This window comes from Nyctereutes procyonoides, unplaced genomic scaffold (genome assembly GCF_905146905.1).
Source record: "Nyctereutes procyonoides isolate TBG_1078 unplaced genomic scaffold, NYPRO_anot_genome, whole genome shotgun sequence".
Lineage (NCBI taxonomy): Eukaryota > Metazoa > Chordata > Mammalia > Carnivora > Canidae > Nyctereutes > Nyctereutes procyonoides.
The window spans coordinates 2,611,768-2,634,816 of record NW_026575051.1 but is presented as its reverse complement, the minus strand read 5'-3'; the positions used below and the strand labels follow the sequence as shown (position 1 = coordinate 2,634,816).

At 54.2% G+C, this 23,049-nt stretch overlaps 1 protein-coding gene across 3 annotated transcripts in view; it reads left to right on the top strand.

Moving 5' to 3' along the window:
* The window catches only part of COL11A2 (collagen type XI alpha 2 chain), a 29,619-nt gene extending 15,099 nt beyond the window's left edge, over positions 1–14,520 (top strand). For all 3 annotated transcript variants that reach the window (XM_055329843.1, XM_055329845.1, XM_055329844.1), the window contains 42 exons: positions 82–135; positions 383–427; positions 630–683; positions 816–860; positions 1,074–1,127; positions 1,436–1,543; positions 2,563–2,616; positions 2,881–2,934; positions 3,031–3,075; positions 3,160–3,213; positions 3,337–3,381; positions 3,520–3,573; positions 3,676–3,729; positions 3,943–3,996; positions 4,388–4,495; positions 4,660–4,749; positions 4,932–4,985; positions 5,227–5,334; positions 5,460–5,567; positions 5,710–5,763; positions 5,867–5,920; positions 6,120–6,227; positions 6,428–6,481; positions 6,700–6,753; positions 6,977–7,030; positions 7,194–7,247; positions 7,589–7,696; positions 8,082–8,135; positions 8,326–8,379; positions 8,516–8,569; positions 9,163–9,216; positions 9,494–9,601; positions 9,713–9,766; positions 9,927–9,980; positions 10,198–10,305; positions 10,449–10,502; positions 10,811–10,846; positions 11,039–11,092; positions 11,195–11,462; positions 12,039–12,151; positions 12,506–12,712; positions 13,460–14,520. In XM_055329843.1, the coding sequence (XP_055185818.1) occupies positions 82–135; positions 383–427; positions 630–683; positions 816–860; positions 1,074–1,127; positions 1,436–1,543; positions 2,563–2,616; positions 2,881–2,934; positions 3,031–3,075; positions 3,160–3,213; positions 3,337–3,381; positions 3,520–3,573; positions 3,676–3,729; positions 3,943–3,996; positions 4,388–4,495; positions 4,660–4,749; positions 4,932–4,985; positions 5,227–5,334; positions 5,460–5,567; positions 5,710–5,763; positions 5,867–5,920; positions 6,120–6,227; positions 6,428–6,481; positions 6,700–6,753; positions 6,977–7,030; positions 7,194–7,247; positions 7,589–7,696; positions 8,082–8,135; positions 8,326–8,379; positions 8,516–8,569; positions 9,163–9,216; positions 9,494–9,601; positions 9,713–9,766; positions 9,927–9,980; positions 10,198–10,305; positions 10,449–10,502; positions 10,811–10,846; positions 11,039–11,092; positions 11,195–11,462; positions 12,039–12,151; positions 12,506–12,712; positions 13,460–13,600 (3,195 nt within the window). In that variant the 3' untranslated portion in view covers positions 13,601–14,520. The remainder of the gene's footprint in view (positions 1–81; positions 136–382; positions 428–629; positions 684–815; positions 861–1,073; positions 1,128–1,435; positions 1,544–2,562; positions 2,617–2,880; positions 2,935–3,030; positions 3,076–3,159; positions 3,214–3,336; positions 3,382–3,519; positions 3,574–3,675; positions 3,730–3,942; positions 3,997–4,387; positions 4,496–4,659; positions 4,750–4,931; positions 4,986–5,226; positions 5,335–5,459; positions 5,568–5,709; positions 5,764–5,866; positions 5,921–6,119; positions 6,228–6,427; positions 6,482–6,699; positions 6,754–6,976; positions 7,031–7,193; positions 7,248–7,588; positions 7,697–8,081; positions 8,136–8,325; positions 8,380–8,515; positions 8,570–9,162; positions 9,217–9,493; positions 9,602–9,712; positions 9,767–9,926; positions 9,981–10,197; positions 10,306–10,448; positions 10,503–10,810; positions 10,847–11,038; positions 11,093–11,194; positions 11,463–12,038; positions 12,152–12,505; positions 12,713–13,459) is intronic.
* The last annotated feature ends 8,529 nt before the right edge of the window (positions 14,521–23,049 follow it).

Here is a 23,049-nt window from a genome sequence, read left to right as displayed (position 1 = left end):
GCCTTAAATGTATGGCTAGGACTTCAGCCATGGTCTGATCTGATCCTTCCTGTGACCCTGAGCCTCCTTGTCTTCCTGCAGGGTCCTCGAGGGAAACCAGGGCTCCCTGGCATGCCTGGCTCAGATGGACCTCCGGTGAGTAGGCGCCCACCTCTTAATCCAAATTCGACTTGACTCTCCACCCCAGTGAATGACCTCCAGATGTCTTTGGTGACCATTTATGCAGTGTGTCCTTCACACTGGGGGGTCCACTGGTGGTGCCTGCCCGTGGTCAGTTGGCTTCATCAGGGTCACAAGGAGAAGTTGGGTTAAAGAAGTAAAGGGAGGCATGCAGGGAAGGTGACAGTGGCCAGTGGTCACATTCTCCTTTCCCTATCCCCAGGGTCACCCTGGGAAGGAAGGTCCCCCTGGAACCAAAGGAAACCAGGTGAGATCTTCCATACCTGCTTTCACCCCTGAGGGAGTTTCCACCCAGACTCTAGGGCCTCAAAGTCCTTGGAATTTCCTTGTTTTATCATTCATGTGGCTCTGAAGTATTCTAGGTATCCAGACTCCAAGGTTGTCTCTACTGTTTCTTCCACCCCTTGAGGGCTCCACCCCTTTTTAGATACCTTTCTTTCTTCTTCCAGGGTCCATCTGGACCTCAGGGTCCTCTAGGATACCCAGGACCTCGAGGTGTTAAGGTAATGGACAACTAGGCTGGGAGATAAAGGACTGTGTCGGGGCAGCCAGCTGAGATCTCAGGAGCTTGATCCTTCCAACCTAACCTCCGTCCTCAATCTCTCTCTCTCTGTCTGTCTCCCTTGTAACTCTAGGGTGTGGATGGAATTCGTGGTCTAAAGGGTCATAAGGGTGAAAAGGTGAGTGATGTGCCCCCAGCTACCCAGCACCTCCATCCTGCCCTATCACCTCTTCTGCCCAGCTCTTCCCCCCACTTCCTTCCATCCAGCCTGCCCTGCACTGCTCTCCAGCTTTGAAATCTACCCTTCCACCCATGTTTTCTGAAATGCTTCATTTTATCTCCTGACTGCCCCCTATCATCTCTGGTGACTTCTCATCCTTGTCTTTCTCAGGGCGAGGATGGCTTTCCCGGGTTCAAAGGGGACATGGGTGTGAAAGGTGACAGGGTGAGTAGAAACGCACACATGGCCCCCAATGCTAAGTCCTGATGTTCCTCCATATTGGAGCCCCCAATTACCAGCCTAGTTCCCAAAACCCCAGATTCCCCATCTCCCGTGCTCTTCTCCTCTTAGAGCCTGACCCTGCAGTCTTCATCTCACCAGCCCAATAGTCACAACACTCTTCCTGTTTCTGTGGGGCTTCCTGTCCTGCAGTAGCTTCTGGGACCCTACTCAGCCTCACCGGGGCCCACCTCTCCTCTTGGGGCCCAGCCAATGCCACCAATCCCTGACACCTCTTCAACCTTCTTACCCAGGGAGAGGTTGGAGTTCCTGGTTCCAGGGGCGAAGATGGACCTGAGGGGCCGAAGGGGCGTACTGGACCCACTGGAGACCCTGGCCCACCGGGGCTCATGGGTGAAAAGGTGACGGGAACGTGGAGGGGATGAGGGCCTAGGCACTGGATCAGGATGGGCGTGGGATGCCAATAGCTGGAGTCAATGAGGCATTTGAAGACCATTATATATTAATTATGCTCCTCTCTGTAGAAGGCATCGCCTTCCACTGACAGTTGGAGTGGAGGTGGGGTTATAGAAGAGGTCATGGAATAGTCTGTTGTGAGAATTTACGTGATACAGAGGTGGGGACAAGGCATGAAGCTAGCATAAGGAATGTAGGTATGAGGCAGAATGGAAATGAGTCCAGACTCAGAGCAGCAGGAATTCCAAGAAGGGGGAGTCAGAGGAGGTAAGAACACACCTGCAGAGCTGTCAGTAAGCCCTCACTGAGTGCCAATACTGCACCTGCTTGTCCTATGAGTCCTGTGGGGCAGCCACCCTACAGCCTCCTGTTGCAGACAGCTTTCACTGAAGTTCCAGCAAGTGAAGATGCTTCTTAGTAACCCAGCCCATGAAGGGCATAGCCTTGACCCCCAGTAGTCAGGCTGCAGAATCCCTCCACCTAACCTCTGCTCCGCAGCTGGCTGGGCAAGGCAGGCCCTGAAGCATCAGGAGGAAGGGGGTGCGTGCCAGACGTACTTGGGGTGGTATGGGGACATGGCCAGAGGCCATCCTGAGCATGGTGTGTGCGGGCCTGCCAGGGGACTGGTCTTGGTGGAGTAGGAGTGTGTGCCGGAGAAGGGAAGCTGAGGTCCACAGGTAGGCAAGGGCTAGATCACAATCCCCAGGAACTTCATGGAGCCACAGATCTAAAGACACAGAAGAGGTGAGATGCCCAGCATCGGTGGGGGAACATCCACTCTCAGGAAGGAGAGATTACCAAAGCCAGGCAGCCCGTGGAGTATGAGATGAGGGGCCAGGGGGCTGGAGGTTTGCTGGGGAGCCTTGATGGGTAGGAGCTGGCTCCTGTCTCTGGGACTTGGGATCTCCATGGATAGATTGTCTGTGACTCCTCTTGCCCCTAATTGCTCCCTGTCTCTCTACAGGGCAAGTTAGGTGTTCCTGGTCTGCCCGGCTACCCTGGACGCCAGGGTCCCAAGGTGATATGATGCCCCATGTGTGTCTCCTCCTCTTCCTCCCTCCTCTGACTCCTGATTCCAGGAAGAAGAGACTGACAGCAGTGGGGGGCCCTAGAGCGAATTTAGCCTAGCCCCATTCCACAGATGGGAGAATAGAGAGCCAGAGAGCAGCAGGGGTGGACTGAGGGTTGTCCAAGGCTGCCTAGTTACTGGTAGAGCCCAGACTTCCCACCCTGCTGCTCCCTTTTCAGGACTTCTCAAATCTTTCCTTCTCCACCTCATCAGGGGTCCCTGGGATTTCCTGGTTTTCCCGGCGCCAGTGGAGAGAAGGGAGCCCGGGTAAGCCCGGGGAAGGGAGAGGGTGTGGAGTGCAGGGCTGCTCTGTTGGTGGAATTGGCCCCGGGTGAGGTGTTGTTTCTGCTTCTTTCCCACCAGGGCCTGTCGGGGAAATCAGGGCCTCGGGGAGAGCGGGGCCCCACGGTGAGTGTGGAGGGCAGACATGGAAATCAAGAGCCAAAGAGGTGCATTTGGGTTTTTCTGACAACTCCCCTCCCCTCTCTTTAGGGTCCACGGGGTCAGCGGGGACCCCGAGGTGCCACTGGGAAGTCTGGAGCTAAGGTTAGTGGTCTTGGCAGGGCTCCTTCTGCCATCTGCCGCTTAATCCAGCTCCCTGTGGTCTCCTCTGACCTCCAGATGCTAGAAGGCAGTGCCTCTTTCCCCCTGACTCTCTTCCCCCAACAGGGAACATCAGGTGGTGACGGCCCCCATGGACCCCCTGGAGAAAGGGTGAGTGCAGCTGAGTCTCCTGCTCCCTAGCGCTTCCTGAGGGGCCTGAGTGAAGCCCTCATCTCTCACCCCTGGGGTAGGATGGGGGAAGCTGCACCCCCTGTTTATTCTCCTGATTCAACCCGGCTCTGTCTCTAGGGTCTCCCTGGACCCCAAGGCCCCAATGGATTTCCTGGCCCCAAAGGACCTCCGGTAAGATGACCTCTGACCTCTGACGGCCTCTGGTTCTATGAATCCTTCTTCTCCATCCTCCTTCCCAGCCCAGAGTTTGCTTGACATCTAAACCCCTTCCAGGGTCCCCCTGGGAAGGATGGGCTGCCGGGACACCCAGGCCAGAGAGGAGAAGTGGTAAGTAACGACCTGGCCCCCTCGGACCTTCACAGTCCAGAGCCGTCTAGAAGGCCCACCAGGGAGGTTGTTCTGGCAGAGTCAGAAGCTGGTGCTGCTCAGACCCATGACCAAGGACTCGGTGGTGACTCTGCCTTTCCTCCAGGAACCTGGGGTCTATCCCAGTGTCCATGCCTGATGTGCTTTGACTGCTCTCTCACCTTCCTCTCTCAGGGTTTCCAAGGGAAGACTGGCCCCCCTGGCCCTCCAGGGGTGGTGGGACCTCAGGTATGTCTACCCTCGGGGCAGAGTGGACCCCAGACTGTGGAGGTCATCTGCTCCTCTTTTCCCTTTTCCTGATCACATGGCCTAGCCCCTGCTCTACCTGCCCCAGATGCCCTGAGCGGGGATTTGGAGCAGGGATCTCAACTTCAGCCTGGTTCCTGGGCCAGTTCTCATCTCATTGTGTCCCAGAGGGGCAGTTCCGCAGTGGGGACCCTGGGTGGTGCAGTTATTGCAAACTGGCGAATTAGGCCCCAGCACAGCGGCCTAGGAGAGCCCCAGGAATTCCTCAATAGCCTTGGGGCAAGGATAAGGGCTCCAGGGGGCTTATCTTAGGGTGGCCTCTTTGGGCCGAGGGGCAGAGGATGAGCTTGGAGTCTTTTTGTCTCATCCCCAGGGAGCAGCAGGAGAGACGGGGCCCATGGGGGAGCGAGGTCACCCAGGGCCCCCAGGACCCCCTGGAGAGCAGGGACTGACTGGAACAGCTGGAAAAGAAGGGACAAAGGTGAGTAAAGGGTCAGGCAGAGAGGAACTTGTGAGGACTAGGGTCGGGGGTGGGGGGGCGTTGCTGAAGGGAACAGATAATTGGGGATTTGACAAAGGCCAGAGATCTCTCTGTCCAATTTGGGAGCATGGCTATGTGGCTCATCACATTTTGTTTCATTTTAGGGTGATCCTGGTCCCCCAGGGGCCCCAGGGAAGGATGGACCTGCTGGTCTGAGGGGCTTCCCGGGAGAGAGAGGCCTCCCCGGCACTGCCGTGAGTGTAATCCCCGTCTCCCAGCAGGAGAAACAAATCACTGGGCATCACCCCCACTCCTGTTTCCCTGAGCCTGTCTCCCCTCCCTCCCCTCGTCCTTCCCTGTGTGTCCCTTGGACCCTCATTCTTAAAATATCCCACCTTCCCATCTCATATCTGTTGCTTAAATCTCTGGTTCATAGGGTGGACTCGGTTTGAAGGGAAACGAAGGTCCGGCTGGTCCCCCTGGCCCTGCAGTGAGTCTGGGGGCTTTGGGGGGCAGGAGGGAGGAACCAGGAAAGAGTGGGTAAGGAAGGATGAAGAGTGGCGAGTGGCATCTGGATCTAGGCAGGCTGTGGGACTGGGCAGAGGGTATCTAGGATCAGCCATAGTGTGTTCAATTTTGGGCTATTCTCCTGGGAACCATGGTCAGGGCTCCTCTGATGTGGGTGGGCTGTGATGTCCTCTTTGGGGGTCTGACTCCATTTCCTGTCTCAGGGCTCCCCTGGGGAGCGAGGTGCAGCAGGATCTGGGGGACCCATTGGCCCCCCAGGGCGACCAGGCCCACAGGGTCCCCCTGGAGCCGCAGGAGAGAAAGGTGTCCCGGTGAGTGCGGGATCCCCAGGTTGGTGGGGGGAGACACTGGGGAGGGGTCTGTGAGCTGTGAGCTGCTGGGCCATGGAGGGTGAGTGTTGTCTCCGGGTCATGACTTCTTTCTTCATTTCCTACAGGGTGAGAAAGGCCCCATTGGTCCAACTGGCCGAGATGGGGTACAGGGTCCCGTGGGGCTCCCTGGCCCTGCTGGACCCCCGGGCGTGGCAGGAGAGGATGGAGACAAGGTGTGGGGACTTACAGACCCTGGGCCAGTCTTTCCAGATGAGATCATTGATCTGTGCACGCCTCCTACCCCCCCACCCCTGCCTTATTTTCCCTGCCTACCCAGATCCTTTTGCTAATATCTCACCTGCCTTGTCCCTGCAGGGTGAGGTGGGAGATCCCGGACAGAAGGGCACTAAAGGGAATAAGGGTGAACATGTAAGTGACCGTGACTTTTGACTTCTGACCTCTCGCCTTTAACCTCATTTCCACCTGGTCTCTCTCCCTGTCCTGGTCTCTCTGACTCTCCTTTTCTCCCCAGGGCCCTCCTGGACCCCCTGGGCCCCTGGGTCCTGTGGGGCAGCCTGGAGCAGCGGTGAGTGACTGATGCCTCATCCCCACCCTCAGGGGTGTGGGCAGCCTCCAATCTGCCCCCAGTTCCCCTTTGCCCCTGGGGCTAAGTGTGGGGACGGGGCTCTGGGCCTAGTGCACAGCTCGATGTGGGGTTTGGGAATAGAGATCTCCTGACCCAGGACCATCTCTGTGTCCTTGCCCCTGCCCTCCCTCCACCTCAGGGAGCAGATGGGGAGCCCGGAGCTCGGGGACCCCAGGGACACTTCGGGGCCAAAGGCGATGAAGGAACAAGAGGATTCAATGGGCCCCCGGGACCCATTGGCCTGCAAGTGAGTTGGGGGCTAGAGGCAGGGGCTGGGAGGTGAGGTCAGCATGGGTCTGCTGCCCCCTACTGGCCCCTGCTGCTGAGGACTGGGGGGCATGTGGGATGGAAGGGAAGGGCACTGCAAGGTCTGTCTACTTGGAGTTGTGCTCTGGTGGCTTGGTCATCTGGGTCTGTACCCTGTCCCCCTCCCCGCCCCCCGCACAGGGTTTGCCAGGCCCCTCGGGTGAGAAGGGAGAAACCGGAGATGTGGGCCCTATGGTGAGTGCGACCCCCTGGCCCCAACCCCACCTACTAGTCACCCCTATCCAGCACCTCCAGCATCCCCTGCTCCGTGCCGGCTGCTCTCTGGCGTGGCTGCCCCTCTCTCTTGCCACCCTCTCAAGATGTCTGCCTCCCCCAACCCTCTGGCATTCTTATGTGCCTAATGCTCTTTCTTTCTCTTCGCTTCCCCATCTTTGCTGTATCTGTTTCCCCAGGGACCACCCGGCCCCCCAGGACCTAGAGGCCCAGCTGGACCCAATGGAGCTGATGTGAGTCCTTTCAGCCTCTCTCCCTGCAGATCACCATGGCCAGTCCTGCCTCTCTTTCCCCAGACTATAAACTCTAGTCTCATCTCAGCTGCCACGAGAAGCCACCTGCCCTGGAAGGCCTCCCACTGTCTCACTGCTATGACTCGGGTGTTCATTCAGGCTCTGCCCCTGGAATGGCACCTCCTCCTTTAAGCAATGACTCCTATTTCTGTTCCTCTTCCAGGGCCCACAAGGTCCCCCAGGAGGTGTTGGGAACCTGGGTCCCCCTGGAGAGAAGGTAACAGGGAAGGGAATGAGTGAATGGACTTGTTTTCGGGGTGGTATGAGTGTTGGGTTTCTGCCAGTTTGGGCAAGAGAGAATAATATGTGAGAGACTGAAATATCAGGATTTTTTTGGGGGGGGTTGTGGAAGGAAGTGTTTGACCCCAGTCTCCTTGCAGGGGGAGCCAGGAGAGTCAGGATCTCCAGGGGTCCAGGGTGAGCCAGGTGTCAAGGTGAGTGAAAACTCTGAGACCCTGCTCCCTAATCCCCATCACCCTAATCAACCCCAGCCCCTGGCTGCTGTGATCTCTTGGAGCTGGAGCCCCTCTACAGCCTAGGAGCCTGTGCCCCTGACACTCTATGAGGCTCTGGACCTCTGGGTCTGAGTGAGCCCCACGCTCTTTCTTTGAAGGGAAGAGGGACCAGAGGATTCCCTATGGGCTTGACTTGATGTATGCATCCCGCTGTCACTGAGGGGGTAGAGGGGAGGCTGAAGGTGTCTTGGAAGCAGGGGCTGCATCCTTGACCTTCAAGAGCCCTTTGGGACCATCTGTACCCTCTACTCATCCTTCAGGGTCCACGCGGGGAGCGTGGGGAGAAAGGAGAGTCCGGGCAACCAGGAGAGGCAGGACCACCAGGGCCCAAAGGCCCCACTGGTGATGATGGCCCCAAAGGGAACCCTGTGAGTTTGGGGGGGCAGGGATGGAAGGGGGGGCTTGTGAATGAGAGACCTGGGAATGTGGGTGTGTTTGAGTGAGAGGATCTTGGAGTAGGGGGAGCCCAAGAGTGGGGGATACTTGGGTGGGAGGCTCTGGGAATGAGGTCTTCTGGAAGGGACATAGGGGATCTGAAATCCAGAGAGAGAAAGTGAGAGATGCCTTCTGATTGCCTGAAAGCATCGGAAAGCATGAAGTGCAGGAAGTGAGGAAAAGCAAGTGCAGGAGACCATCTTCGCAGGGCATGCAGGCGGGCACTATGGGCAGAGAAGGGGAGGTGTGACATGGGGGTCTGTGTTAGTTCTGGGTAGGCTTAGGGACTTGTGACCTTGACCTTGTTCTCTGCATTAGGGTCCTGTTGGTTTTCCTGGTGATCCTGGCCCTCCTGGAGAAGGTGGCCCTCGGGTGAGTCTTCCCGAGGGATAGAATGGGGGATAGAGAGTAGGTACCTGGACAGGACTTTGTGTGGCTGATGGGCTTGAGTATGGGAAGCTGGGGGGTATGGCAGGGCAGGCAGAGAGTTGGAAAGATTGGCACTTTTGGGGGTGATGCCAGCCAGGTTGTGGCAATCCTTGACCTTGCTTCGTCCTTGCAGGGCCAGGATGGTGCGAAGGGTGACCGAGGAGAAGATGGCGAGCCAGGACAGCCTGTGAGTGACTAGTGCCCTCTCCCTTCACCACTGAGCCCAAGCCTTCAGGCCCATTACCCCCTTTTGATGCCCTGCTCCTGAAAGTTCCATGGACCGGAAGCTAAATGCTCACGCATCCTTATTCCTCCCTCCATAGGGATCTCCTGGTCCCACTGGGGAGAATGGACCCCCTGGACCACTTGGAAAGCGGGTAAGTGAGGTGGACATCCAGGACCTTGAAGTGCAGTCCCTGGGCAGGGTGGATAGAGGGCAGTGGCAAATGGGATGGGCAGGGAGGTGCCTGGGATGGGGTGCATATGTGTGTGAACATTTGTATTTGTGAGTGTGCCCTATATAAGTGAGTTCATCCATTCCTGGGTTTTGCTATGTATCTTCTTGCCAGGGGTGGTGGGAATCACCAACTGATCAGAGTGGACACTGGAGGAAGGGGCTAGCTTTCCCAGCAGGCTTCCCCACCCCGCCCCCGCCCCCGGCTAGGCCCAGGATTAACTCTCCAGTTGCTGCGGTAGAAGGGCACTAGATGGTGTGGGGGCAAGTGGCTCTTCGCAGAATACACAGAACCCCTCAGTATTTTAACAAGTGGTACAGCTATACCAGCTTGTCTGTGAATCAGCTTCTGTGACTCTGCATGCACAAGTGTGTGTGTGTGGGCACAAGGAAGTCTGTGTGTGCATGCATGCTCACATGCGCACAGTCACTGGAGGCCAGAAGGACAGGAGGGGAAAGCAGTTGAGCCTGGCAACTCCCTACCTATCAACTTTTCCTTCTTGTCTTCATCTGCAGGGTCCCGCTGGCATGCCTGGTCCTGAGGGGCGGCAAGGAGAGAAGGGAGCCAAGGTGAGGGAGAGGCCATCCTGAATGCTGGAGTGTTGTTCCCTCTATCCCCTGGGACTTCTGGTTTCTCAGATTCCTCTCTCCAGACATCTATGGCATGTCGAGCTCCTCCATGTTGAGCCTCTTGCCCTGATGGGGGTTCCCTATACTTATTCCTGCTCCAGGGGCTCCTGGGGACTAGCCTCTCCTTTCTGCCTCATCCCATCTGCCTTGAACTCCTTACCCCCAACCATATCCCTTTCCTCTGCTTTTTAAGACTCATTCCGTGCACATGTTTCAGGGGGATCCTGGTGCTGTGGGTGCCCCAGGGAAGACAGGCCCTGTGGGTCCAGCAGGCCCAGCGGGGAAAACTGGTCCTGATGGTCTCAGGGGACTCCCAGGCTCAGTGGTAAGTCATGGAGTGGAGAGGCTTGGCTGGGGTAGGAGGGGTCAGGGGCCTTTGGAGGGTGTCCATGTGAGGACAGTTCTCTTGACCTCTGTGGTCCCTTTGGCTCTGCAGGGTCAGCAAGGCCGTCCTGGGGCCACAGGCCAGGCTGGACCTCCAGGTCCTGTGGTGAGTGATTGTGGATTGGGTGGGGAGGGTGGGGGTGAGGAAGGTGGTGCCGTCGCCTAGCAGTGGGCATGCAGCGGAGGCCTTGGACCAAGTGGGAAATGGCAGTGAGGAGCTTGGTCCCACCTTCCCATGGAGAGAGTGACTTCCTGTCTCCCCACAGGGACCCCCAGGGCTTCCTGGCCTCCGGGGTGATGTTGGAGCCAAGGGCGAGAAGGTGAGTGACAGACTTATGGCTGGGAATCTCCCCTCATCCACACCCTGAGTGCCCAGCACTGTGCTTCAGACCTCCAGCACTGAGTCTTTGGAGGGTCCTTACTCAGACCCTGGGCCCGAGTCTCTCTTGTCTTCTGGGCTCTGACCCTTGTAGATTCCTTCTTCTGCATCCCTGTGTCTCCTCTCTGCCACCCCCTGACCACCTGTCCCTCCTCCAGGGTCACCCAGGTCTCATCGGACTGATTGGTCCCCCTGGGGAGCAGGGAGAGAAGGGTGATCGGGGACTTCCTGGCCCTCAGGGCTCTGCTGGACAGAAGGGAGAGACGGTGAGGACATGGTCCTGGAAGGTCTGGGAGGATGAGTGTGGGGATTCATGTTGGGGGTGGGTGGGGTGGCAATGGAGACTCAGCGTAGGGGGACAGAGGGTGTGGAGGAAGACCCACTTGAACCATGCCTCTCTTCTTCCTAGGGTATCCCAGGAGCATCTGGCCCTATCGGTCCTGGAGGGCCTCCTGGCCTCCCCGTGAGTACCCCATCTGTTCCTCATTAAATCCTCTAAACCCCAATGCTCCCCGCTCCATAATCCCCCAATGGCTTCCATGGCAACAGCCAGCAAACAAGAATAGGCCCCAGTGTCCTCCATATGTCCTTACACCTGCAGTGTTTCCTCCCCCACCCTTCCAGGGCCTCCCATATGTCTCCGAGTCCCCCATGTCTGCCCATCCTGTAGGAAAGCCAGGGTCTTGTGGACTCATGACTTTGCCTCTCCATTCCTCCATATCCCAACCGTCCCCTGTGGTGACTACCTCTTTCTTATTCCTCATTTCATAGGGACCTGCTGGCCCCAAAGGAGCCAAAGGAGCCACAGTGAGTGATGCCCCAGCCAACTCTGAGCTCTGCTCCCTTCCCCCAGCTAGACTTGACACTTTCCAGGGCAAATGTGCTCTCTCCCAGGGAAACTCCTCATTCCCAGCCCAGAGATTGATTTGACCCTTCTGTGACCTTGATTGCTTGCTTGACCCCTTGACTCCGCCATGACCTCATTTACTCCTCTGGCAGGGCCCAGCTGGACCCAAGGGTGAGAAGGGCGTCCAGGGTCCTCCAGGACACCCGGTGAGTTACAAGTCAGGGCCTGCTTCTCTGACTGTGCCTCTCTGTCGTTTCCCCCTCATATCATTCTTGTCTCTCACCCTCTCCACCCATCCCTCCACCCAGGGCCCCCCAGGCGAAGTGATCCAGCCCCTGCCCATCCAGATGCCCAAGAAGACTCGGCGCTCGGTGGATGGAAGCCGCCTGATGCAGGAGGATGAGGCCATACCGGCTGGGGGGGCTCCGGGCAGTGCTGGGGGGCTGGAGGAGATTTTTGGTTCCCTCGACTCCCTGCGGGAGGAGATTGAGCAGATGAGGCGGCCGACAGGGACCCAGGACAGCCCTGCCCGCACCTGCCAGGACCTGAAGCTCTGCCACCCAGAGCTGCCTGATGGTCAGTGCCAGGCTCAGGAGACAACGGAATGAAAAGCCGAATGGATGTAGGGGCTCTTGGGGGAAGGTGTGGGGTGGGGGCTTGGAGCTCGGGGCTTGGGACAGCAGTTCTTTACCAACTAGGTCATAAGTATTTCAATATTTAACGGCTGATCTGGTCCTCCCAGTGTGCACCAGCTCATGATCAGCCCGCTGCCTACAGGAAGTAGCACACATGCACACATGTGCATGTGTACACTTGTGCTTGCATTTATACTAACGGGCACATGTGTGCATCTACAACCACCTATTGTACTGATGTGAGGGTGTCAGTGCTCCTGCCTCCCCTGTGGGAGCCTGGGGGTACTGCTGTGGGAAGGGGTCCCTCAGATGGGCAGAGTGTAGGGTGATGATGGAATTAAGTATGGGTGGGGGCGGTATTGTAGGGACTCTGGGGGAGAGTGGGGCCGGGAGACCAAGGGTGTGGTGGGGAGAAGTGGGGTTTGGAACAGCAGGGCGGGGAGTGGGAAAGGGGGCAAGGAGTGTCTTGAGTCCCGCCTATGGGGGCCCTGACCCTTCCTTCTCCCTTCCCTGACAGGGGAGTACTGGGTTGACCCCAACCAGGGCTGTGCTCGGGATGCCTTCCGGGTTTTCTGCAACTTTACAGCAGGAGGGGAAACGTGTGTGACTCCCAGGGATGATGTCACGCAAGTGAGAGCTGGCCCCTGACTTTCCTCCCCTGCTCCTCTGTGTAGCCCAGTGGCTTCTGGGTTTATGTGACAGGTGCCCTGGCCCCTACAGAGCCTTTGCCCCTTCTTTCCCTGGCTTTTATCCTCTTACCAGCCCTCTGCCACTCTGTCTCCTTCCCTTGACAACCCAACACAGAGTTTGCCTTTTGTTTGCCCTCAGTAAGTCCTCCCTGTCTCCCACTCTGGCCCATTTCTCCCCCAGGCTTTTCTGCCCAGTGAGTCCCCACCCAGAACCCTGGGCTGGGGACCTTGTGTCTGTAGATGCTTTGCAAGCCCTGCTCTGTCTGCCCCTCATCGCTGTCCTCTCTCCCCCCAGTTCTCTTACGTGGACTCAGAGGGCTCCCCGATTGGTGTGGTCCAGCTTACCTTCCTGCGGCTGCTCAGCGTCTCAGCCCACCAGGATGTCTCCTACCCATGCTTGGGGGTGGCCCGAGAGGGTCCCCTGAAGCTCCGGGGGGCCAATGAGGATGAGCTGAGCTTGGAGACCAGCCCCTATGTCAAGGAATTCAGAGACGGCTGTCAGGTGGGAGGCAGGAAGAGCTGGATGGGGCGCATCCCAGAGTCAGGCTGCAGAAGACCCGTTGGGCAGAGACACCTGGAAGACCAGGAGGAGTCCAGCTTCTTGGTGTCAGATGTATTCGAGGGAGCTCAGACAGGGGCGAGGAGGGTGGGAAAGATGGAAGCTGGGATTCACCTTTGGTGCACCCACCAGCAGCATGCAGAGTGAGTCATACAGGCTCGTGCACACATTTACACAGGTTGCCCGACAAGCACGCAGGTGTGCAAACCACCTCCCGCCCCCTGAAGGCACAGGAGTGCACAGACACTCCCAGCCTGTACAGACATCCCCAGAGTTGCCTGGACAGGGTCACACATGGACGTACACATGTGGAATCATGTCAGATATCATCACACAGTGACACCACAGACACGTGGGTTCGCACAGACTCGCACAACTACCACAGGTAGATGATCTCCAAGATGAACCCAAAGCTGTATAGACTGGCTCATGAGCACACATGTGTGCGTGCACACACACGTGCACACAAATCCAATCTTCCTAGCTTTCCTAATCCTGACTCTGGAAGAAATTTGAGGAAGAAAATCTAGCAAGTCTGACCACATGACAAGGATGGGCAGAGGAGTAGGGGGGATGGCACCTCAGGGCCTCAGAGGAGAGGGGAACCTGGGCCTGAGGCTGGGGGATCTGTGGGCTCTGTGTGTGCCTCCACCAAGCTCACTGCTCCCTCTCTTCCATCTTCCTCTCAAGACACAGCAAGGCCGGACGGTGCTGGAGGTGCGGACTCCTGTGCTGGAGCAGCTACCGGTGCTGGACGCCTCCTTCTCAGACCTGGGGGCCCCCCCAAGGCGGGGAGGGGTGCTGTTGGGGCCTGTGTGCTTCATGGGCTAGGACCTTCTCTGCCTGTCTCTGTCCGCCGAAAGCAGGCCCACCCGGAATCTCACAGCATCAGCTCTGTGCCACCTCCCAAGAGGGCTCCTCACCATCTAGAGGGCTTTGGGCCAGGGCACTGAGAGCCCCCAGTCTGGGGCACACCAGGGGAGGGTGAAGCGTTCCGGGCACCCCAGGGGAGGGGTGGCACCTGGGGCTCTTGGCCTCCCACCGGGAGCCTGTGACCTGTTAGGCAGCCGGGACCCTTATTTAAAACTCACCTCCCAATCGCCCCTAAACAAGCAGAAGAGAAGAGAAAGGACACTGTGTATTTTGTATTTAAAAGTAATTAATTAATTATTTAAAGAGCGGAAAACAAAACAAAAAAGATAAAGAGAGAAATGCCAACAGGAACCAGCAGACTTTGGAGACAGGGCTCACCCTACTCCTTGCCTCAGGGCTTCCAGGCCAACCCCCCTCCCTCAGCCTGCCTGTAGCACCCACTGTGAATGTTGGAATATATGGTCTCCTTTGCCTCAGGGTCTGACTCTCTCTGCCCAGGGGCTTTCTCGGCTCCACCAGGGTGTTTGGCTTCCCGACCCACACACAGGCTGTGTCTCACTTGGTCTGGGACTTGCAGGAACTGACTGTTACCTGGTGAGCCAGCCTCCACCACTTCCCACCCCTTCCCCCCGGGGCGCGGGGAGTGGAAGGGTGAGGGGTGAGAGCAGGGCTGTTTTCAGCACTGTCAAAATACCAAAACTCGTCCTTATCAGCTAGCCAGTCACCATGGCTCTGAGCCCCCGAGCAATCCACTACCACCCTGGCCACTCTGGTCCCACCCCGGAGTACCTGCTCCGTCTCACCTTCCCTGATCCCATAATGGAAGGGTTAATGTGTGGCATCTGGATGGAAGGGACTCCTGGGACCTTGTCCAGCCCTCCGACCAGTCTCCTTTCTGACTGATGGCTAAATAATGTGATCGTCTCCTCTAGGGCGCATGTGTGTGTGGTGCTTGTGTTGTTATTTCAACCCCAACCCCAACCCTGCCCAGTACCCCCTCTTTGCCAGCTGAGCCTTTACCAGAAATGGAAGGCTTAAACCTTTTGCCCAGAGGGCCTGTCCTTTTGTGGTGCTGGGGCCCAGAAAGAATTCATAAAACCTGGCTGACAAGTCCAGACTCACGAGCCCATCAGGCAGGAGCCCAGGCTTCCGTGTGACGCAGGTGCTGGGCTGTTTCTGGGTGAGGGTGTGCCCGTCTTCCTCGTGTCCGGGTCAAACACGACATCCCAGCACCCCCACTGGCCATCTTTAGGGACCTCAGGGTTGAAAGGGGGGCCTTCCCTGGTCTGGTCTAAACTCTGCAATGAGAGGACTGAGGCTCATGTCAAGGACAACGTTTCCTGCCCCTGTGCCTCTGGTCACCTCCTCCTTCCCCTTCAAGTATGCCATGGCTGCTGTATGGTCCAAGGCCACCTGCACCTGCATCATCGGCTACTCTGCGTCAAGGTGCCCAGTGCTTGTCCCACCGAGAGCGGCCCGGCCCCCACTTACTCCTTTCCCAGCGGCCCCTTTCAGGGCTGACTCAGTAGCTCTGTGCCCTCCGGGTCTGGGCAGGGCCCTTCTGTTCAGGGCAGCTGCTGGCTGGGCACCCCTAGCTGGCCTCCCACCTCTCCTGGGGCTTCCCATCCCCACAGCAGCACTTCCTGGCTCCTGCCCGTCCTGGCAGTAGAATAAAACTTATTTCAGGGTCTCCTCCCAATCCGGAGGCCCCTTCTTCGCTGGGAGCCGGGCTGCGCGTGCGCGGGGGTGAGCGTCGCGCACCTGCAGGGCCCGGGCCGGGCCGGTGGGACCCGAGTCCCTGGAGGCCGCGCCCCGCCCCCCCCCCCGCTCCCCCCCGCCCCGGCGGATCCCAGGCGTCACAGCCTTGATCGTCCCCGCCCCCAAGGACAGAACCCCAGTCTCTGAACCCTTGGAGGGGTGGATCTGGCTCAGTGTCGACAGGAGGAAACTTTTTTTTTTTAAGATTTTAATTATTCTAAGAGAGCAGCAGAGAGAGGCAGAGGGAGAAGCAGGCTTCCTGCAGGGAGCCCGAGGTGGGTCTCGATTCCGGATCCCGGGATCACGCCCTGAACCGAAGGCAGACGCTCAACCACTGAGCCACCCAGGCTTCCCCCAAAGAAGCTCTTTTATGGTCTGGAAGTGCAGCCTGTAATCCACGGTGGGCAGGAAAACCGTTTGCAGATAAAAACAAAAAACAACCCCTCCCTCTCCCCCGCCAGCGCATCTCTCCGCCTCTGCTGCCCCCTGGTGCCGATGCCAAGACTTCGGCCTCCTAAAGCGCAAGCGGAGTAAGACGGAGTAAGACGTTCCTAACTCGCCGTCCCTTCCTCCGTCACCCACTGAACCCTCCCGACCCCACTCCCCAAAACCAAGAGGAGTCCGCATGGAGGGGAAGCCCCCGATCCCGTCTTTCCGGGGTGAGGCGGTGGATGGGTTTCTGGATCCCTTACGTCCTTGGTCTCAGTCTCCAAGTCCTGATGCTCCGGGCAGACTTCTCCCCTTCCTTCTGGGCCTCCGCTGGACGGAAGGGCAGACCTACATAGATCCTCGGCCACACTCACTCCCAGCCTAGCTGGCCCAGCGCTCAGGCTTCTCGGGGCTCTCAAACTGGAGCCAAACCCACAGAGGTTGCCCCCAAAGCACAAAGGGAGTGTCCCCAAAGGTCACTTTTGGTCAGATGCTCTGAGCTCAGAGGGCTTTTCTCCATGGAAACAATGCCATACATTCACTCAAATAACATTTATACACGGCAGTTGGGTCCCAGGCCAATCCACAAAAGCCTATTTAGCTAGAATGCCAACCAGTCCCAGACAACAGTTTTACAAGCGATTCTGTGCCAAGTTGCTGCTGAGGATGCCAGAACCACAGCCCTCTCCTTGCAGCGGGATTTCTGCCTCCTCCGGGGCAAGCGGGGGCTTGGCTCTAAGGAAAGATGGGAGGATTTGAAGGGCAGGGCTCCAGAGGTGGGAATTTTGGGATGGGGCTGAGTGTGGGTAGCGCAGTTGCCCTGGTATCTAAACATGTGGGTGCTGGCAGTGGCTCCAGTGGATTGTGGGCATTGGAGGCTTCTGGATAGGGTGGGGAGGGCACAAAAAAGAGAGAGGCTTTGGAGAGCTACTTCGGGTCTGAGTGGGTCAGAACACAAACTCTTGCAGGAAGGGCTGGTTCTGAAACTCTTGACTGCCTCTCAAACAAGTTTAACTTGAACGCAGTGAGGAGGGAGTCACTACTGAAGTTTGGAGAGATAAGTGATATGACAGGTTTGTGTATTAAGGCCCCACCCAGGCTGGATAAGGCTGTGAAGGGCTCAGACACAGTTCCCCAGCCAACCAACCCCCGGAGGGTAGTGAGATTTAGCGAGAACGCCTGGGGATGGGTGCTCTAGCCCTTCACACTCTTGGAGCTGCATCTTAGCCCTGCGCCGACATTTTTGACGTGGTAACTTATGGGCAAAAAACAACTTGTAAAATTTGGACCACTTAGATCACTGTACCTGGGAGCACTACCTATCCCAGAAGGCCTTCCCCTCCTTGGCTGTGTTGCATGCTGGGATGTGTAGTTTCTGAATGGATCAGAGTGGTGTAGATAGAGACGGATAGGGAACGGAGTGGGCCAAGGTAAGGAAGGCTGTAGTTGCCTCAGAAAGAAGGTGGTGACCCAGTTTTGTGGTTATGAAGCCCCTATTCCTGCAAGTTTGGTGTCAGCAGGGACTGTTAGGGCCATATCCTAGTTTTTTCCCCGGCCAGCTGTGCAGGTCATAGGCCGCGGTAACGTTTCCTAGCTCAAACCTGTTCAGGTGAGCAGAAATCACCCCTGGGTGCTTGCAATTGGCTTTCTTTCATTTTATTTTTTTCTCATCCTCAGGGTAGTTTCATGGGAACTGGCAGTGCCAGCTGACTGCTATCTCAGTAGGGAAGACCTGTCCCACTGGTCCTTGAATGAAGACCAGCGACATCTAGGGCCACCCCCCCCCCCCTTAGGGCTGCCCTCCAGTATCCACGATGGCAGGATATGGCGCAGTGAGAGTCAGCCCATCACTGTGCCTTCCCTCAGGTAGCAGGTGCATGAAAATCCACGTGTCTATTTTGCTCTGGCTTCTTTTCTATTAGTAACATTATAAAAAAAAAGATTTTATGTATTTATTTGAGAGAGAGTGAGCAAGCATGAGTGTTGGAGGGTGCAGAGGGAGAGGGAGAAGCAGACTTCCCACTGAGCAGGGAGCCCTGTGAAGCTCTGGGATCACAACCAGAGCTGAAGGCAAATGCCCAATGGACTGGGCCACCCATACACCCCTCTATTAGTAACATCTTACTTCCAAGTAGAAGGCCTTTTGAATCCCATCAAATAGGTATGGAGTTTTCTAAACTATAACAGATAAAAGCCACATTGACTACTATGGCAACTGGTGGAAAGGTCATGTTCCAGGTCTTGCCACTGCATCTCTACAGGGCTAAGACTCCATAGAGTCTCTGACCGACTATGTGGGTCACGGTGACAACCTCTGCACTGGAAAGACAAGGGAGGGCAACTGGCCATATTGCCTTGGTTAAATCTTCTGGCTTTGTTACTGTGGACACACTGGTGTCTGGGGCACACTGCTTGCACCCTTCAAACTTCTGATCTTACTGCTGTCAAGATCCCATACTCCTGAAGTTTCTTTCCTTTTTTTAAATTTCAAGTTGGCGTCACACCCAACATGGGGCTTGAACTCATGACCTTGAGGTCAAGAGTCACATGTTCTACCAACTGAGCCGGTTTCTTTTTGTTACAAACATAAAATCTGATTCATAACAGCTTAAGCCCTAAAGGAAATTTATTATAGAAATATTGGGGTACTCAGTATTTGAAAGAAGTGTTTCCTCTTTGTAGGGGAGAGAGCAAGGGTGGTTCTGAGACCTCAGAGGTTCACAGACTTTGTCCCTGTGTGTGGACACAAACACAGCCCGAGCAATCCACTTTTCGCCTCTGTGTCTCTGGGCTCCATGGTTCAGGTTCCTGGAGTCCCAGTCTGATTGGCCTGGCTTTCTGGTCAGCTGTCCCCTCCGAGAACCAACACTTTCTGGCTGATGGCCCACAGTGACAACAGATAACTTATATGAGGCACTAGGATGGTGAAAGGGAGGTGTTGGGGGCACTCTTCCCACATAAGGTAGGGTTACTGAGAAGACACCCCAAGAGGTGCTTGCTACCTTTCCCTCTACACAGACCCCCTTCTGTACATTTGACCAGCATGATCCAACCACCCTGTTCATGACCACACTGGTACTTCCTGACTCACCCTCGCCTCAAAGGGCCAACCCAAAGTCATGTTCAGCAGTTGTAACCACAGTGTCATGAGTTGTCTAATCCTAGAGTCCAGCATCTCTGTTGTTTGTATCTTGTTGCTTTGCTCTTCAGCACATAAACATCTATGACCATGATAGCCAGGGCCACATTAAGACTTCTATAGACCCTACCACATTTGCCTTTCTGTACCCTTTCTTCAAAAACAAAATTCAGAACTGTATTTATGACTGTGTTGGACATGATAAATATATTCATATTATATATTTAGATATTTTCTTCAATCTAAAAGTTCATTTTCTATTTTAAAAGAAATGTAAACATTTTCATGAATCCCCAAAAGTACTGTGGACTTTTGTGTGTCTACTTTGCTCTGCCAAATGGATAAGTAGGCCCTGACTGTATCTTTATTGAAGATTTTATGCTTTATTAATAAAAAAATCCCTCTTCCTGTTTACTGAATTTTATCTTAATCAGGATATTTTGTTTAATGTCAAAAAACCTTGCTTTTTCTCATTTGCATTACCTGGTTTCTATATGATGCCTATTGTCTATTTTTAGAACATTTTTAATGGAAAATTTCAAACATACTAACATAGAGAATGGTAAAATGAATCTTCTGCTATCCATCAGCTGTGAGTTGATAAAAACTTTCAACTTATGGCCAGTCTTGTTTTGTCTCTACCTCACTGACTCCTTTCTCCTCATTGGATTATTTTGAAGTCGTCCCAGATATCCCATGATTCCTTTTGTGAACTTTTCAGTAGGTAGCACTGAGATAAAGACTCTTACAAATATGATCACAATTCTAATGTCACATCTAAAAATTAATAATCATTCTTATTATCAAATATCCACTCAGTGTTCAGATGTCCTAAGTTGTGTGTATGTGTGTGTTTGTTTAAATCATAATCCAAATGGAGTAGGTCAAACTCTATGAAGTCTTTTTTTTTTTATGATAGTCACACACACACACACAGAGAGAGAGAGAGGCAGAGACACAGGCAGAGGGAGAAGCAGGCTCTATGCACCGGGAGCCCGATATGGGATTCGATCCCGGGTCTCCAGGATCGCGCCCTGGGCCAAAGGCAGGCGCCAAACCACTGCGCCACTCAGGGAATCCCTCTGTGGAGTCTTTAAAAACATATTTCTTGGGTGCCTGGGTGGCTCACTAGGTTAAATGCCTGCTTTCAGCTCAGGTCATGATCCTGGACTTCCAGGATTTAGTCCCGCATCGGGCTCCCTGGTCAGCAGGGGTCTGCTTCTCCTTCTGCCCTCACCTTATTTGTGCTCTCTCTTACTCTGTTTCTCAAATAAATAAATAAATAAATAAATAAATAAAATCTAAAAAAAAAAAAACCACCACCACCATATTTCTTGGGACATCTGGGCAGCTCAGTCGGTTAGGCATTCAACTCTTAGCTCAGGTCTTTTAAAATTTTTTTATTTATATTCAATTTGCCAACATATAGTATATCACCCAGTTGAGCTCAGGTCTTGATCTCAGGGTCATGAATTCAAGCTCTGTGTTAGGCTCCACACTGGGCATGGAGCCTACATTTAAAAAAAAAGAGGGGGGAGCCCCCCTTGTTCCCTAAGTTATTTTTATTTACATTTTTTATTATGGAAAATTTTAAACATATAAAAGTGGCTTTTTATTTCCTTTTAAAAGAATTAATAACTATTACTTTTTTCAGTTTTTATTTTAAATACTATATATATCAATAACACAATACACACAAGGAAAGCCTTTTGGGATTCTCAATAATTTTTAAGCGTATAAAAGAGTCCTGAGGGGGAAAAAACATTAGTCATCCCTTGTTCCCACCCTCAGAGATGTGGATTCAATTCACCTGGCATGGGGCCTGGGCAAAGGTACTTTTGTAAAAATTCCCCAGGTGAATTCAAAGTGCAACCTGGGTTGTGAATCTCTGCTCAGAGACCTGCAGGAAATAAGCTAAAGGATAGAGTAAGAAAGCAGCCCTAGGACTGAAAGGGCCTCCTGTATCCAGTAGAAATGCCTGCAAGAGTAGGCGCGGAACCCCAAATAACAGTGGCTAATAATTGCACTACTGGGTATTTACCCCAAAGCTATAGATGCAGTGAAACACCGGGACACTTTCACCCCAATGTTCATAGCAGCAATGTCCACAATAGCCAAACTGTGGAAGGAGCCTCGATGTCCATCAATAGATGAATGGATAAAGAAGATGTGGTCTATGTATACAATGAGATATTAGCCCTCAGGAAGGACAAATACCCACCATGTGCTTCGATGTGGATGGAACTGGAGAGTATTATGCTGAGTGAAGTAAGTCAATTGGAGGAGGACAATCATTATATGGTCTCATTCATACTGGGAATATAAAAAATAGTGAAAGGGATTATAGGGGAAAGGAGGGAAAATGGGAAAAATTAGAGAAGGTGACAAAACATGAGAGACTCCTAACTCTGGGAAACCAACAAGGGGTAGTGGAAGGGGAGGTGGACGGGGGGATGGGGTGACTGGGTGACGGGCACTGAGGGGGCACTTGGCGGGATGAGCACTGGGTGTCATGTTATATGTTGGCAAATGGAACTTCAATTAAAAAAAACAGTGACTAAAAACAAATAGACATTAATTTTTCTCATATAGCAAGAAATCTGAGGAAGACAGGTGGTGGTGTTGGTTTGACCACTCGTTGATGCTATTGGACCCCGGGCTGTATCTTTGTACTCCACCATCTCACAACGTTACCCTTCCTTGCGTGTACTTGTCCCCTCATGTCCCCAAAGTGGCTGCTACAACTCACTATCACGTCAACAGTCAAGATGGAAGAAGTGAGTCACAGAGACAGCCATATCCGTTTCTTTAGCAGACTTCTGCTTTTGGGTCGCACTGCCATCCTTATTGCAAGGAAATCTGGGAAGGGGAAAGTGGGGTCAGGATGAGTATGGTGTGGGGTCAGCCAAACCACAGCGTCTGCCACACACCAGTTGGATCAGTATGTGGGAAGTCAGTGTCCAATTTCCTTCCCTGGGCAGGACTTGTAAAGCTGAACAATGGTGGTAATTTTAGACGGAGTTAGCCATTAAGTCAGCAAAGCAGGGCACCATGGGGTGAATTCTTACATATTTTCTTTGGCTAAACTGTAAGCACTTTTTTGTTGCTGTTGTTATTATAGCTGCTGTTCTGTTTCTGTCACCGTCAAACGTGACATTCATCAACTAAGAAAAGATGTGTTAGAAATATCTGACACAATTTAACTGTAAACATGCCCGATACTGCACTGTTGTGTCTTTAAAGAGCAATTTTGGGGATCCCTGGGTGGTGCAGCGGTTTGGCGCCTGCCTTTGGCCCAGGGCGCGATCCTGGAGACCCGGGATCGAATCCCACGTCGGGCTCCCGGTGCATGGAGCCTGCTTCTCCCTCTGCCTGTGTCTCTGCCTCTCTCTCTCATTCTGTGTGACTATCATAAATAAATAAAAAAAAATTAAAAAAAAGAGCAATTTTGTGGTGCTGCAAATTATTCTGAAGATACTAAATCTTGTATATGGCACATGTAGATGCAACACGGGAAACTGCAATGTGTGACTGCCACTGAGGTGTGATATTGATTGATTTCCACAAATAAGTCTATACCAGGTCCTTCCTGAAATCATTAGAGATGGCCCTACACTCACCACGCGCCCAGTGCCACGCACAGCGGCGACTGGTATCCTTCCTCGTCCCATTTCTGGGGTGCACAGAACCTCACTTGCTCCTTACTAACAAGCACCATGGAGATGTGTGATGTTGGACAAGGCACCACGTAAGGTGTGATTACCAAGAAGATAAACCGCTTGTGAGCGAGCTGTTAGTGAAGGGCTGTGCCAGGACTGGAGGAAACCATCCTGTCATTTCACTGTATCTGCTGCTTGAGGGCGGTGCGCACACCGAGAGCTCCACTTTATATTTCTGTGAGTCTGCTTTTGTTATGTTTTGGCTGTGAACCAGAGATGCTGTATATGTTGCTTAAGATTAGGTTGAACTGGGAGAGCAATAGTGGCTTAACCAAGATAGACATTTCCTTCTCACGTAGAACCCCAGGGCTGGTATGGTCTCCCACAGTGTCAGGGATTCAGGTTCCTTCTATCCTGTTCCG